Below are 12,270 nucleotides of genomic sequence, written 5' to 3'. Positions count from 1 at the left end.
TGTGCGTTTCCTGTGACCAAATGAGTGATGGTAGAAATTACATGTCGGTGCAAAGAGGATTTTTTCCCCTGAGCTTTTGGAGAAGGAAGGGGCTGAATGAACTAGGAGGCAAAAAAAAAGTACCCACTCCGGCCACTATCTCGCTGTGCATTGCCATCCCGATAAAACAACCCAATATTCAAGTAATGCGCCACGCGTGCGCCGTGGAGGTTTATCCGCCTGCCTGCAGCCTCTGCATGGCTGTTGCCCACAGTCGTTTTCTGGAGGAGGTTTGCTCTCCTCGGCCACATTTGCCGCGTTTTTACCCCGTCAACACCGAGCAGCGGGCGTGGAAAAATCCCACCACAACTATTAATCATTCGGGGCGGACACGGACAGCGTCCCCACTCCCACATCTGCCTTTGTCTGCTCAAACTACAACTTGAGCGGCAAAAACTTTTAAAGGGCGCAACAGAAGCAGCGCGGCTCTCATTAATTTACCTTGAACACATGTGGAACTGAAGAGGAGGAATTTTAATGCTAAAGGAGGGGGGGGGGGGCTTTTACGCACAGAACTTTTACGCACAGGTTCTGTATTTGTATTCCTTTAACTACTTTTGTTTTTGTTTTGTTTTGTTTTTGTTCCACAGATGGGAAGCTGCTGCCTGGACTTCTGTGGCTCGACTTGACCGTGCACTGGAGCTTGAACCACCCTCGTCTTTCCTGCATGGCCACACCTGAACTTCTCCCTGACCCGGACAGGAACACAATGTCTGGGTGCAGAACGTAAGCCTGCGTCCAACACGAGGGCCGTAACTACAGCTTTTCACAGCTTTAACTCCAGACTAGAAAGTTGACTAGTTGTCCCAACAGAGTTATTTACACAAACCAGAACTCCTTATCAGTGTCAGCGGAGAGGAGTTAAAGGCACAGACCTCTGGACGATGGCCAGTCCGTGGTCCATATCTGCCCACAATGTTGACACTCAGAGCTCTTAACAGCCAGGCTTGGGTTACCGACACACTCAGCCGAAGATAACTCTTTCTGCTAGGTTTACACCGAGCAACATCAAGGCTAAAGCGAAATCCAACGCCTAGAACTGATTGGAGCCATTCCTCATGGACGCAGAGCAGCACTTGGTTCGATTAAAGCCGAAGATTTATAACTAACACACTGTAGTGGTTCAAAATAAAACAGTTTGAATTTTCATGCTGGTTTCTGAACCTCTTTTTTTCATGCAAATGGAGGAGGTAAGTGAAAAACAAAAACCCCAGAACAAATACAAATAATAAGAACAGTAGTAACTAGAACCCACGTCTGAAGAGCCTTTAGGACCAGGTTAATGTTTAACTGGTGGTTAAATCGGCCATTGTGCCGTGTCTTATTGAAGGGCTCTGTCATGTCGAGTTGTCCTGACAACTTTTAGAAGCAACAGATAAGCGCCGCGCATTGTCTCCGTCATTAAAACACAGTTTCTGCTATTTATGCACAGATTAATTGGGAAATAATCACTGTCGCTCACATAATTTATGGCAGGCATCTATTAGGGCTCCTAATGGCGTCAGTAAAAACAGCCATTGTTTTGCAAAACCACGGCTGCAGACAGTTTAATTGTAATTATCAAATCAATGCAGGCATTGCTTTATAACCAGGAATGATTCGCCATATTAACATTTATATCTTCAGCAACTATTTTTTTAGATTATTATTATTATTTTCTTAAACTGTTGTCTTTAGGAAATGCTATTTCTTTCACAGTATAAGGTTAAAGCACGGATATAAAAACGTTTTCTATCGGAAAAATAATACATAAATAATATTGGAATCTACAGGAATGCTATGGTCAGACGTGGACTAAGTTTGTTTGTAACATCCCTAAAACACACATTGTCATCAATAAAGATGGGAAATACACGAACGGTTGTAATAAACTGCCATCAAATAACTTTACCTGCAGATAAATACTAATAAAAATGGTTAAAAACAGTATGGTCTACTCACAGGTCATGGAGGTGTGTGCAGCAGACATGCAGCGGGGCTGTATCAGGGGAGAAGAGACCAGACTTGTACCCTGCAGAGGATCACTCCGAATGAAAATAAAGGCAGATTTTCACATCTATTTCTGACCCCCGGGGCATTCATAATTCAGCACGTCACGTGAACAGGCGAATTAAAATTTCAGTACATCGGAATTGACCTCTATTCCCGACATCAAATGACTTCAAATCTTTAATTTGAAAGTTGGACTTGTCGGAGTAGCGCGCTGCCAATCAGCTTCAACGCCATCTTCTGCACAGCCTCCATGTCTGCACCATGTCTGCAGCCGCTGCTGCACAGAGCGGAGGAGCGGTTTGCACAAATCTCATCCTGTGTTTGTGTGTTGTTGATGGCGGAAGGTTTGCACAACGTGCAAGAAAAACAAACATGTGCGCACATTTGTTTTGGATTAGATGGTCAACAAAAGGTGTGTAAATATTGCTCGATTCCCTTTAGACAGAAAATGAAAATGGCTGGACGTGTAATGTTTTAGGTGTGATTTCCACAAACACGTGATCAGCAGCAGCACCCCGCTGCTCTTATAACCCCATTACTGCCTGTATATGTTCAAATATTTCACGGCAGGTTAAGTTGAGACGTGGTTAAGTGTCACATTACACTCAGAGGCCACTGGTGGTCTGGGTCTCTGGACAGGGCTACTATAATATATATATATATATATATATATATACACTATTACACAGGATTGTACTCCACGCCACTGTATACATGTGGCATATGTGAGCACTTTAATCCGACTGTGGTGTGAACTCATCTATTATGCAATTACGAGCTACATTTTTGTGCAGAGATGTGTGCCAAGATATATAAAGAATCACAGCACATTACATGCGCACTAGCAGCGTGTTTCTGCTCATATCTGCTCTCTCCATGAGGTCTGACAGGGGTGTTCAAGTGATGGATTGCTCAAGAGCTGTCCCCAAGAATAATTTTGGGGAAAATTCATGGCCGGGATTCACACCTTCAACGCCGTTTTTGTTTTCGTGCTGTCTCTGGGTGATAATCTTGAAAATGAGAAGAGAAGAAAAAAAGCTCCCGGAGACCTGAGCGCTGATGTATGGTCTGGCCACTGTGAGTGTCGAGAGGTCAGGGGTCAGGAGAAGTGCTCAGAGACGGTGATTGGTCAGAGCGGGCCGTGTCCCCTGGTTGAACTCTCTATTGTTTGGATGTAGCAGGTAGTGACCAACACTCACACTCTCGTGCACTGAGGTTGGCTGAATCCCACTATAGTGGCCACAAGAACAATATAAGTGGCCGGATATATTCAACAGTTTGGGTTTGGTCGAGGTTTTGTCAACAGCTGTTACCCGACTAATGGAGTTGATTTTTGCTTTTAAACATGCAATCTCCCTGGACAGCTGCTTAAAACCTTATCGCCGAATTTATTTGATAAGAAAAAGAACAAACAACTCAAATTGCGTATCGGTTAGTCACAAGGAGTTCGAAATTTTAAATTAGTCCAGTTGAAAAAGATTCAAATTATTATGCAAATTTGCGCAGTAAATACATTTGTACTATTTAAAAATAAATACATTAAATGCAAGCATAAATATCAATCTTTATCTGCACATTTTATTTTTAATTATTTTTAACGGTAGGCTGGTGAACGAACTAACGCGCTGACAGCCAGTTATCAATTTTACGCACGCGTCTTTCACCATTCGGATGCATCAAGTGGTGCTTTTGATGAAACTGTATTTGCACACATGCAAATAACAAAACAAAATATGTAAAATAATATCAGAAAGGCAGTGTCTTTTTCATATCCTTTCCGTGTTTTTTTAAAAAAAGCTACTGTCACGCTTTTACGCACGGCTTCAACGCCCACGTCCAATCCAAATTCGCAGCAGTGACAAAACAAATAATATCCAAATCCACTTGAGCCTCGTATGTGAAGTACATATTTATTTCACAAAGACAAATAGAACCTACACTAAGGTCTACAACACGACGGCCATCACTGAGACAACACACACACACACATATTCACAGTTTAGAACACAGCACGACATGGGACGCACCAGCACAAATAAAACTAGACCGTACGACAACAGCGATGAACAGAACTCTAGTGGACGAAATGCTTTTTTCTCTCCTTATTGTGCCTTCATTATGATTTGTCTATTTACATAAAAACGTGGGAGTCACCTGGACTACATTCAACAGTAAACCGACCCACCCTGACACACGAACTACAACTGTTAACTCTGGCTGATGCCACTCCTCTAAAACAGCCGCCTGCTCTGTCTAAACAGGCTTCTATAGATTCTCGCTAATAATCTTTCAAGTATATTAGAACTTTCCATGAGCAGTAATACAAAAATGAAAAAAACAAAACAAACGAACACAATAATAATCCAAAAGAACATATAGAAAATGAGCTCAAATTTACTTTTACCTCTGTCATTTTTAAGCTGTAATGATATCATTTTTGATCCAAGTCCTATGTCTGAGTGTGCGTAATCCTTCTTTTATAATAATAAACAAATATATAAACACTTCAGTCGCCTTCATGGCCGTTAAAGGTGAATTTCAAGCTTATATGAGGAGGATGAGCGGAGAGGAAGAGGGCACAAAGGACGAAACGGGGGCCCAATGGCTGAGGCAAGGTGAAAGGGAAAACACCACGAGTGAAAAATACTGAGAATTGGTCCAACAAATTCCACTTGTGTTATTTGCCATCTCAGTCTGGACTGGGGGGGGGTTTGTGGGACGGGTTCGGTCGTGCACTATAGACCTGCGGTGCACGGCGTGGGGACGAGCTGCTGGCCTGTTTTGATCTGCTGCTGCTGCTGGGGCCCCGAGGCTGAGGAAGAAGAGGAGGAGGAGGAGGAGGAGGCCGAGCTGGAGGAGCGGATTTTGGTGTTGGGAAGCTTGTGCTCCTTCTTCCACTTCATCCTCCGGTTCTGGAACCAGATTTTGACCTGACGCTCGGACAGACACATGGTGTGCGCAATTTCCACCCGTCTGCGCCGGGTCAGGTAGCGATTGAAGTGGAACTCCTTCTCCAGCTCCAGAGCCTGCTGGCGGGTGTAGGCAGTGCGGGACCTCTTGGGCACTCCTCCATTGTAACTGGGATTGACTGGAAAAGGGAGGAAAAAAAAAACAGCCACATAAGCAAGCAGGTGTTACAGCGGCGTTCATTCCACAGCGTTCACTCCAAGCACAAATATCCCCCTCCACGGGACGCGTTAGTGGACGGCGGAGCATCAAACATTCATGAAAATGTCTGAGAATCGCAGCCGCTCCGTTTGTTTAATTCTGTGTCTTGATTCAGTTTACGAACGTGACCTTATTGTGGAGATGCCGAGTGAGAACGCATTCGCATCCAGGGACAGATCATGGCTTAGAGATGATTAACAAAACAGCGGGGTTAGATATTACACTTTGGCTGGGCTCCAGCGCTGGAGGTAGTTTGGGGTAAAAAGGCACATGGCCCCGACAGACGAACATAGGCAATAAAATTTACGAGGGTCCTTAATTACCGACCCCGCTGCTCGATAGTCGTAAATTGCTGCACGGGCTGCTACTACCGCTGCCTCAAAAGCTCTGCCCGTGTCCCAGCGCCTGCTTTTCCACAGGATCATGTTTAACCGCGAGCATAACTCACCGTTGGTTGCGTGGACCTTTTTCATCCAGGGGTACACCACCGGCTCCTTGCCCTTCGCTACGCCGGGATACACCTCAGTGGCCAGGCTGCAGTCTTTGCTGGCATTTACTCCTGCGCCACCGTCTGGGGCCGCGGAGAGGCGAGGACCGTGGCTCTGTGGAACCGGCTGCGGCTGTGCGTGATGCCCGTCGCCGAAATCGTCGAGTCCAGTGGCGGCGACGTTACCGTAATCATAGCCGGGTTCTGTGTAGTTTGACCTCGGGTAGGCTGGCTCTTCGTGATGGGGGAAGCCCGTATCTTTTGGTCGCTCGTAGTAATCTCCAGGGTTGGGGATGTATCCGCTCTGCTGATATTCGTCGCATGGAGGAAAGGAAGGCTCGATATAGTTGGAGTTTATCAAGTAGGAACTCATGGTCATTAATTTGTGAAGTGCAACAATACTAATTTTTATCGCGCTGTCGTTTTTCTGATCTCCACAAAACCCTCCTACTCCCTGTCAAATGTACAAAGTTGCCTGGTCACGTGTGAGGCGCCACCAATCACGGCGTGTCCTGTGGGCATCATGTAAACAGGAACCAATGGAAAGCATGGCACTGGTACCAGCACAGCTGCCTGGACTGGCTTACGTTGGTGTTTTCCTTATTAAATCACAGTATATAAAGCAAAACCAATCAACTAACTTGTTTACTGCAGGAGCTCCAAGTTCTGTGGGCGAGGTTTGAGGGAAAAAGCCCTGCCTGTGAGAATACAGCGTGGAAAAAAAATATAGACGACTAAAAAACAAAAGGCATTTTTTAAAATCGGAGAGTAAACCAAGTCATGTTGCAGGTAAAACTGAGCAAAGTCTGTTTTTTAGATGCAAATAAAATAGATTCTGACGACACGACTGCAAGACGGAGGCTGCGGTCTGTGCACAGTTCTCCTGCTCCTGCACTCAACACCCGCTGCTCTGCGGACACTGAAGGCTGCATGCAAAATAAATGAGCTGTTCGAATCAGATAAATCTGATTATTACTCACTTACGGCAACACAAGAAACCAAAATAAATCCAAGAATCCAAACAGTGCAGCTGCACACAGTCCATTCCTGTGCCTTCTTTCTTTCGCACTTGCAGATGCAACAACATCTCACATGTTGTTCAAAAACATGGCTACAGTTTGAGGAGGTCATTTTTGGCCTCTCTTTGTCTCCAAACACACCACACTGGACTTATCTGACACGGATGGCACCGTGTTGACGTCCTCCACGTGGGACGTGAAAAACCCTCTGCTCCAAATACGAATATTGAAGCCAAAGCCACAAAGACAACAACAAAATAAAATGAAAAAAACTCACCATTAATGGGATTTTTAAACCAGTCCAGCACCAGACCGGACGGTTTACAGTAACAACATGTCAGCCACGATTACACTGCAAGAGGTGCACACACTTCTGGAATTTCCTCGAATTTAAATATGTTCCATAAAACACCATAAACTAATTTTTGTGCACATTTTATAACCTATAAAAATTTAGAAAAAATATGTGATTGTAGCTGCAACATTTGCATTATGAGCATCCACATATTTAGGTGGCATAATAATAATAATAATAATAATAATAATAAAATTAATATTATAGTTATGCTATTAAATGTAACATTAAAAACCCTAAAAGCAACAGTTCTGCTAACTGATGAGTCCTATTTATTTAAACGTTACATGAAATAACCAACACTTGCTGCAAGTGTGAAATAAATAAATAAATAAACACGTAAAAAAAAAAAGAAATCTCCTGACCGTGTTCCGCTGCAGCAGCCATCACGTCCAGCTCCCGCGTCCTCTCCGTGTCCCACTGTATGTGTGTCCCCTGCAGATGCTGCAGCTGATCCACACTGTCCACGTCAACCAGGCCTCTGCGTGAAGAAACCAAGAGGCCAAACTTTGGAATTATTGCTTTCTTTTCCCTGAGTTTTTTTTCTTCTCTCTCTCCGTTTCCATGCCTCTATCTTTTCTATTCTATTCGCTCCCCATCAGTAAAGATAACTTCTGCCTGACCCCGAACTGACACCGTTTCCATTTTGTTTCTGATTAATCTTACCCATTGACAGTCTTTGTTAAACAACAAGGCGTGCACCCCCCCTTCTTGTCCAAAGAGGCGACATTTTCATATCTGTTAGACGCACTGACCTGGGATTCACCCCGGACTTGGACTTCAGTTCTGCAGGGTCTGTTGGGGAGCACTTAGCGCGGGGTCAGCACCCTGGAGGGTCCCCAGAGGAGTTTTTTTTTTTCTTAAATGCGTAAAAGAAGAACAACCACAGAGGAAAATCACATTTGGAAACTCTAGAGGGGAATCTGTGGAGAGTGGTGGTCGTCCACATTCAGGACAGCAGGAGCATTCTGCACATTTAAGTCAATTTTTTTTTTTTTTTATTACTATGTTCTGATGTTTTTGTCATTGTTTTGAAGCTGGAGACTCCACACCAGCTGACCGCTCCTGTAACCCTGAAGGCCCGGGTTTCCTCTGTGGAAAAACCTGCTGTAAATACTGTGGCTGTGAGACCAGTCCCGTGAATCTTCCACTCACACACACTCACACACACACAGACACACTGCGTAAGTCATTGTAAATGGCAGCTGGTGCACTTTCTACCATATATCCACTGCATCCTTATGGCCAGGAGACCACCTGAGAGGCAATACGTCAACATAATGTCAGCGGTAAGACGTCTTCACGTGATATCTAAATTTACACACACACACATACTGACTGCCGTTCTGTTATATATGGAGCTTGTATAAATATGGGCCGGGCTATTATCCACTCACTGTGGGTTTTTCTGCTGTGATTGACTGTCCACTCTTCACAGGTCACTCTACTTGTTGATATGGACTGTTTTTTTAAACCGTCTCTTAAATTCCTGACTTCACTGATGACGAGCTGTGAGAGTCAGACAGATTTAAATTCTCAAAAATAACCTGGACTGAATGTATATTAGGATAATATAGATTTTACAATAACAAATTGTTTGTTTTTCTTCTCATATAACGCTGTAAAAAAGTCAGGTGTTACGGGATACTTCCTATTTTAGCATTTTGATATTGTGTTTGTTTATATTAGTATTTTAATAGCACTTCTCTTAAAGAAACATTGCTGTTTTTCTAATGTTATTGTGTAACAAATAGTCATCAATAATCACAAGACAACAACAAATGACCAAATCGATATGTGGGATTATATTTCTGAAAGGTAAACACACGGCTGTGTTAGCAGAGCAGCCTGTGGTAAACTGTAAGACAAAAACTATAAGACCAACCAACTGTACTGTGGAGATAGAAAAATACAGTTAAAATCAACAAAGACTCGTTTTATTTATATTTACTATGATTTAAATATTTCACATCAGAACGAAACCAACGTGTTCGGTCTGGTGACCAGACGGGAACATACAGCACTGTGGTCAAATGATGGACCAAACATTACTTTAAATTTACCATAAAATGTCGAAAACTAAATCTTAGAAGAATTTAGGAGAGGCTTCAATATATATTTAATCAGATATATGTATTTACATTTATATTTCTACCATAATTATGCTTTCAAAATGTTTACATCTCACATATATGTCATATTAATGTTGTTTACAGCTACTAGGGGTTAGAATATATTAGATACATTAGAGTAGCATATTGTATTTTTTTAAAAACAGAAGTGATGCAATATATATATATAATAATATATAATAGTGTTTTTCGGGGCGTATTACTGTGTGTGCGTGAACGCAGCACCAGTGCAGCCCATACATACAATAATACAGCAGTGTAAACAAACTGACCACTGCATCCAAATGCAACATTTGACACCAACCTTTTTTTCATATCTTAGTTTTTTCCCTGTCGTTTTTAACTTTAAAAATATTTATTTTCTCTATCTCTCTCTTAGTAGTTCCAGGATTCATGTTTGCTGGTGGTTATTTTCATTTCCTGGACAAAGTTAGCCATGAGTTAGCATCAGAGCATGTGCTGTGAAGTGAAGGTCTCCCGAAGCAGCATTCGTCTTGCTGACAGTTTACTGTAAATTTAGATTATCAGAGAAGTGCTGTTGACGACGGTGACAGAGTGCAGCTTTCTCCCACAAGGTCTCTCTGACTGTGCGTCAAAATATTCTCCCTCTCTCCCCCTCTCTCACCCTCTCTCTTCCTCTCTCTCTCCCTCTCACCAACATGTGCCAAGGATTCGGCCTACAAAACACCTTTCATATCTTTATGGAAATATTTATGATAGAGATAAACATTGGTGATAGAATATGTTTTTTTTTCCACACAGGGTCGTTTTAGAGTGCGTTTAAAATGGACTGCTCTTCCAAGCAAAGTGTTCCTGGCTCCGGGGGAGAAAAGGAGAGGAGAGGAGAGAAAAGGAAAGGAGAGGAGAACCACTGGACTGTGGATCAACACCTACGGCTACCATTTCTTTGATTGGCCTTATGAGCCAATGACCTTTAAGGCTGTGGGAATAGTGAAAGGGTGAAACAGAGCAGCTGCAGCCTTTGGACAGGACGTGTAAACGGACGAGTGCGTGGATCCATGGAGGAGAGGAGCTGTTCCAGCTGCAGAGACTCTCTCTCCGTGGCCGTTCTCACCATAACCAAGCGGAATATGTTTCCCCAAACCCAAATCCTCCAAAGTGTCAAATTCCACGACCACACTGGAGTTTGAAACCTCATAATAACGACCATGTACTTCACTGGATCAAGCAGATAATCCGTTAGAGCCAAGAAGTACTGCATTGAATGTGTACTTCTTAACATATTTCTTTTAAAATTTGTATTATTTCGAAATTCAATAACGCACTTATTGTAAGTGACTTAACACATTCTGTGTTTCTGTTCCAGTGTGTGGTTGTTGGTCTTGTTTTTACATTTGCTCATCACTGTGTCGTTGTTTTGTTGACTAAAACAGACCTTACTCTACTTAAATAAAGAATATTATTATTTGTAATTTTCATAACAATCATGTAAAAATCAGAATTTGCTCCAAATACAAAAAATATATAATTATTTTTGTTTGTTTGTTTTTTGTCTAAAGGTTAAAGACACGTTCCCAAACGAGATACACGATTCAATATAATATGAAAATATTAAATATTTGTTTACTTAGTTAAACAGCATTTGTGCATGGACTAAAGTTTATTCTTTTCTGCTTCATGACTCGTAGACGAGGTATTTTCATTTGTATCTTTCTGTCCTGAATGAAACAAACGCACTTCAATGTACGCTGTAAACTACAGCATTTATTGAACAAATAACGATTCAAACCACATATTTGGTCGTTACGGGTCTGTTTCATGGTATAAAAAGTCAAACAATGGCAAATAAATTTGATTAAATTTAGTTTTTATTGAGTTTAATGACGAAAATAAACCTGTGCTGGATAAAATGTGCACTTTTAGATCGTTTTAGATCAAGTTTTTTTGGTATTCACGTATGAACAGAGCTACAAAATGCCTTAAAAGTAAAAGTATTTTTTTGCATTAAAAGAAATTGTCGTTTTTTTAATATTTTGAGGTGAAATGTTTGTATTTCTCTAAAGATTTTAATATTTCACACACGTTACCGTGATCGAAAGTAATGTTTTTTCTCTTTTCCTTACATCGAACTGTGGCCTGAATTATTCTAGTTGTATTTGTGTTTATTTTTTACTTTATTAATTTGTATCCATTTGTATATAATACATTTGTACTTTTATGAAATATATAACTTTAAATTATTTATCTAAAAATAAAAGTGTACTATAATCCTATTTATTTGTAAGATTTTATTTTATTTCATATTATTTTATAAAAAAAATTCTGTGTTTTGACAACCGAATTGTTGTTTTTTTCGGACTATTTTACCGATAAATAAACGTTGTGTTTTTTCTTATCCAATTGTTGCTTTATAAAACGACGCCATATAAATACACTTTGTGCATAAGAACTCCAACCTATATTTATTCAAGCTCTGCTCTGTATGAGTGACGAAAACATCTGTGCCATTTCTATTCTATAGAAGGCCTCTATTCAGCTTATCAGGAAGAGAGAGGCTAAATGTTTTTTAAGGGGTCCGGGGGCCACAACTCTGGGGGCTCCGGGTCCTTCCATTACCCTGTGACCGGGTCGAGAGTATCAATCCTGGAGATGCAAATGTTGCCCCTCTTCCCCAAACATATCAAATGCAATTTATTCAAAAGAAATTCACCAATCAAGCGCCCTAATAAAACGCCAGCCACTCAATCTTGTGGCCGCGGGACGGGTGTGTGTGTGCGCGCAATGGCGGGGTCAGCGCTCCTCCAGGGTTCACCTGGAGTGCACCGTGCAACGTATGTAATTCAAAGCTATTCTCTCCTTTGTGTGGAGAGTCAAGATCGCTATTATAAGGCTGGCATCAAGCTCCGAGTGAACAGATGACGGAGACTTGTTCAGCGCGTAAACTTTTGACCCCAATTTTCCCTCCTCCTCCACCACCACCTCCTCCTCCTCCTCCTCCTCCTCCTCTCCCGCGGCCATCCCGCTCTCATCAGTCCCTGCAGCCCCGGAGAGACATATCTGGATCCCTGATAAATGAAGGAATCATCCCAACAACAAACGCCTATATACTACAGCAGT

General features: G+C 42.0%; 1 protein-coding gene across 1 annotated transcript; it reads right to left on the bottom strand.

Annotated features, from left to right (window-relative positions):
* Window positions 1-2,785: 2,785 nt before the first annotated feature.
* Window positions 2,786-7,211, bottom strand: hoxa4a (homeobox A4a). The gene is made up of 2 exons (XM_008331455.3): window positions 5,648-7,211; window positions 2,786-5,119 (listed from the first exon to the last, which is right to left on the bottom strand). Exons 1-2 carry the CDS (start codon window positions 6,063-6,065, stop codon window positions 4,767-4,769), a joined length of 771 nt encoding a protein of 256 aa, XP_008329677.1. The 5' UTR covers window positions 6,066-7,211; the 3' UTR covers window positions 2,786-4,766.
* Window positions 7,212-12,270: the final 5,059 nt, after the last annotated feature.

Source organism: Cynoglossus semilaevis, chromosome 18 (genome assembly GCF_000523025.1).
Source record: "Cynoglossus semilaevis isolate Cse_v1.0 chromosome 18, Cse_v1.0, whole genome shotgun sequence".
Lineage (NCBI taxonomy): Eukaryota > Metazoa > Chordata > Actinopteri > Pleuronectiformes > Cynoglossidae > Cynoglossus > Cynoglossus semilaevis.
Note: the sequence above shows the minus strand (reverse complement) of the source record. Positions and strands in the feature narration are given on the sequence as shown.

Bases quoted from the DNA above. Each gene is read 5' to 3' on its own strand.
- hoxa4a (XM_008331455.3), bottom strand. From the start codon at position 6,065: ATGACCATGAGTTCCTACTTGATAAACTCCAACTATATCGAGCCTTCC. The intron at 5,120-5,647 runs GTGAGTTATGCT...TCCCTTTTCCAG, and splicing joins AAAGGTCCACGCAACCAACG to TCAATCCCAGTTACAATGGA.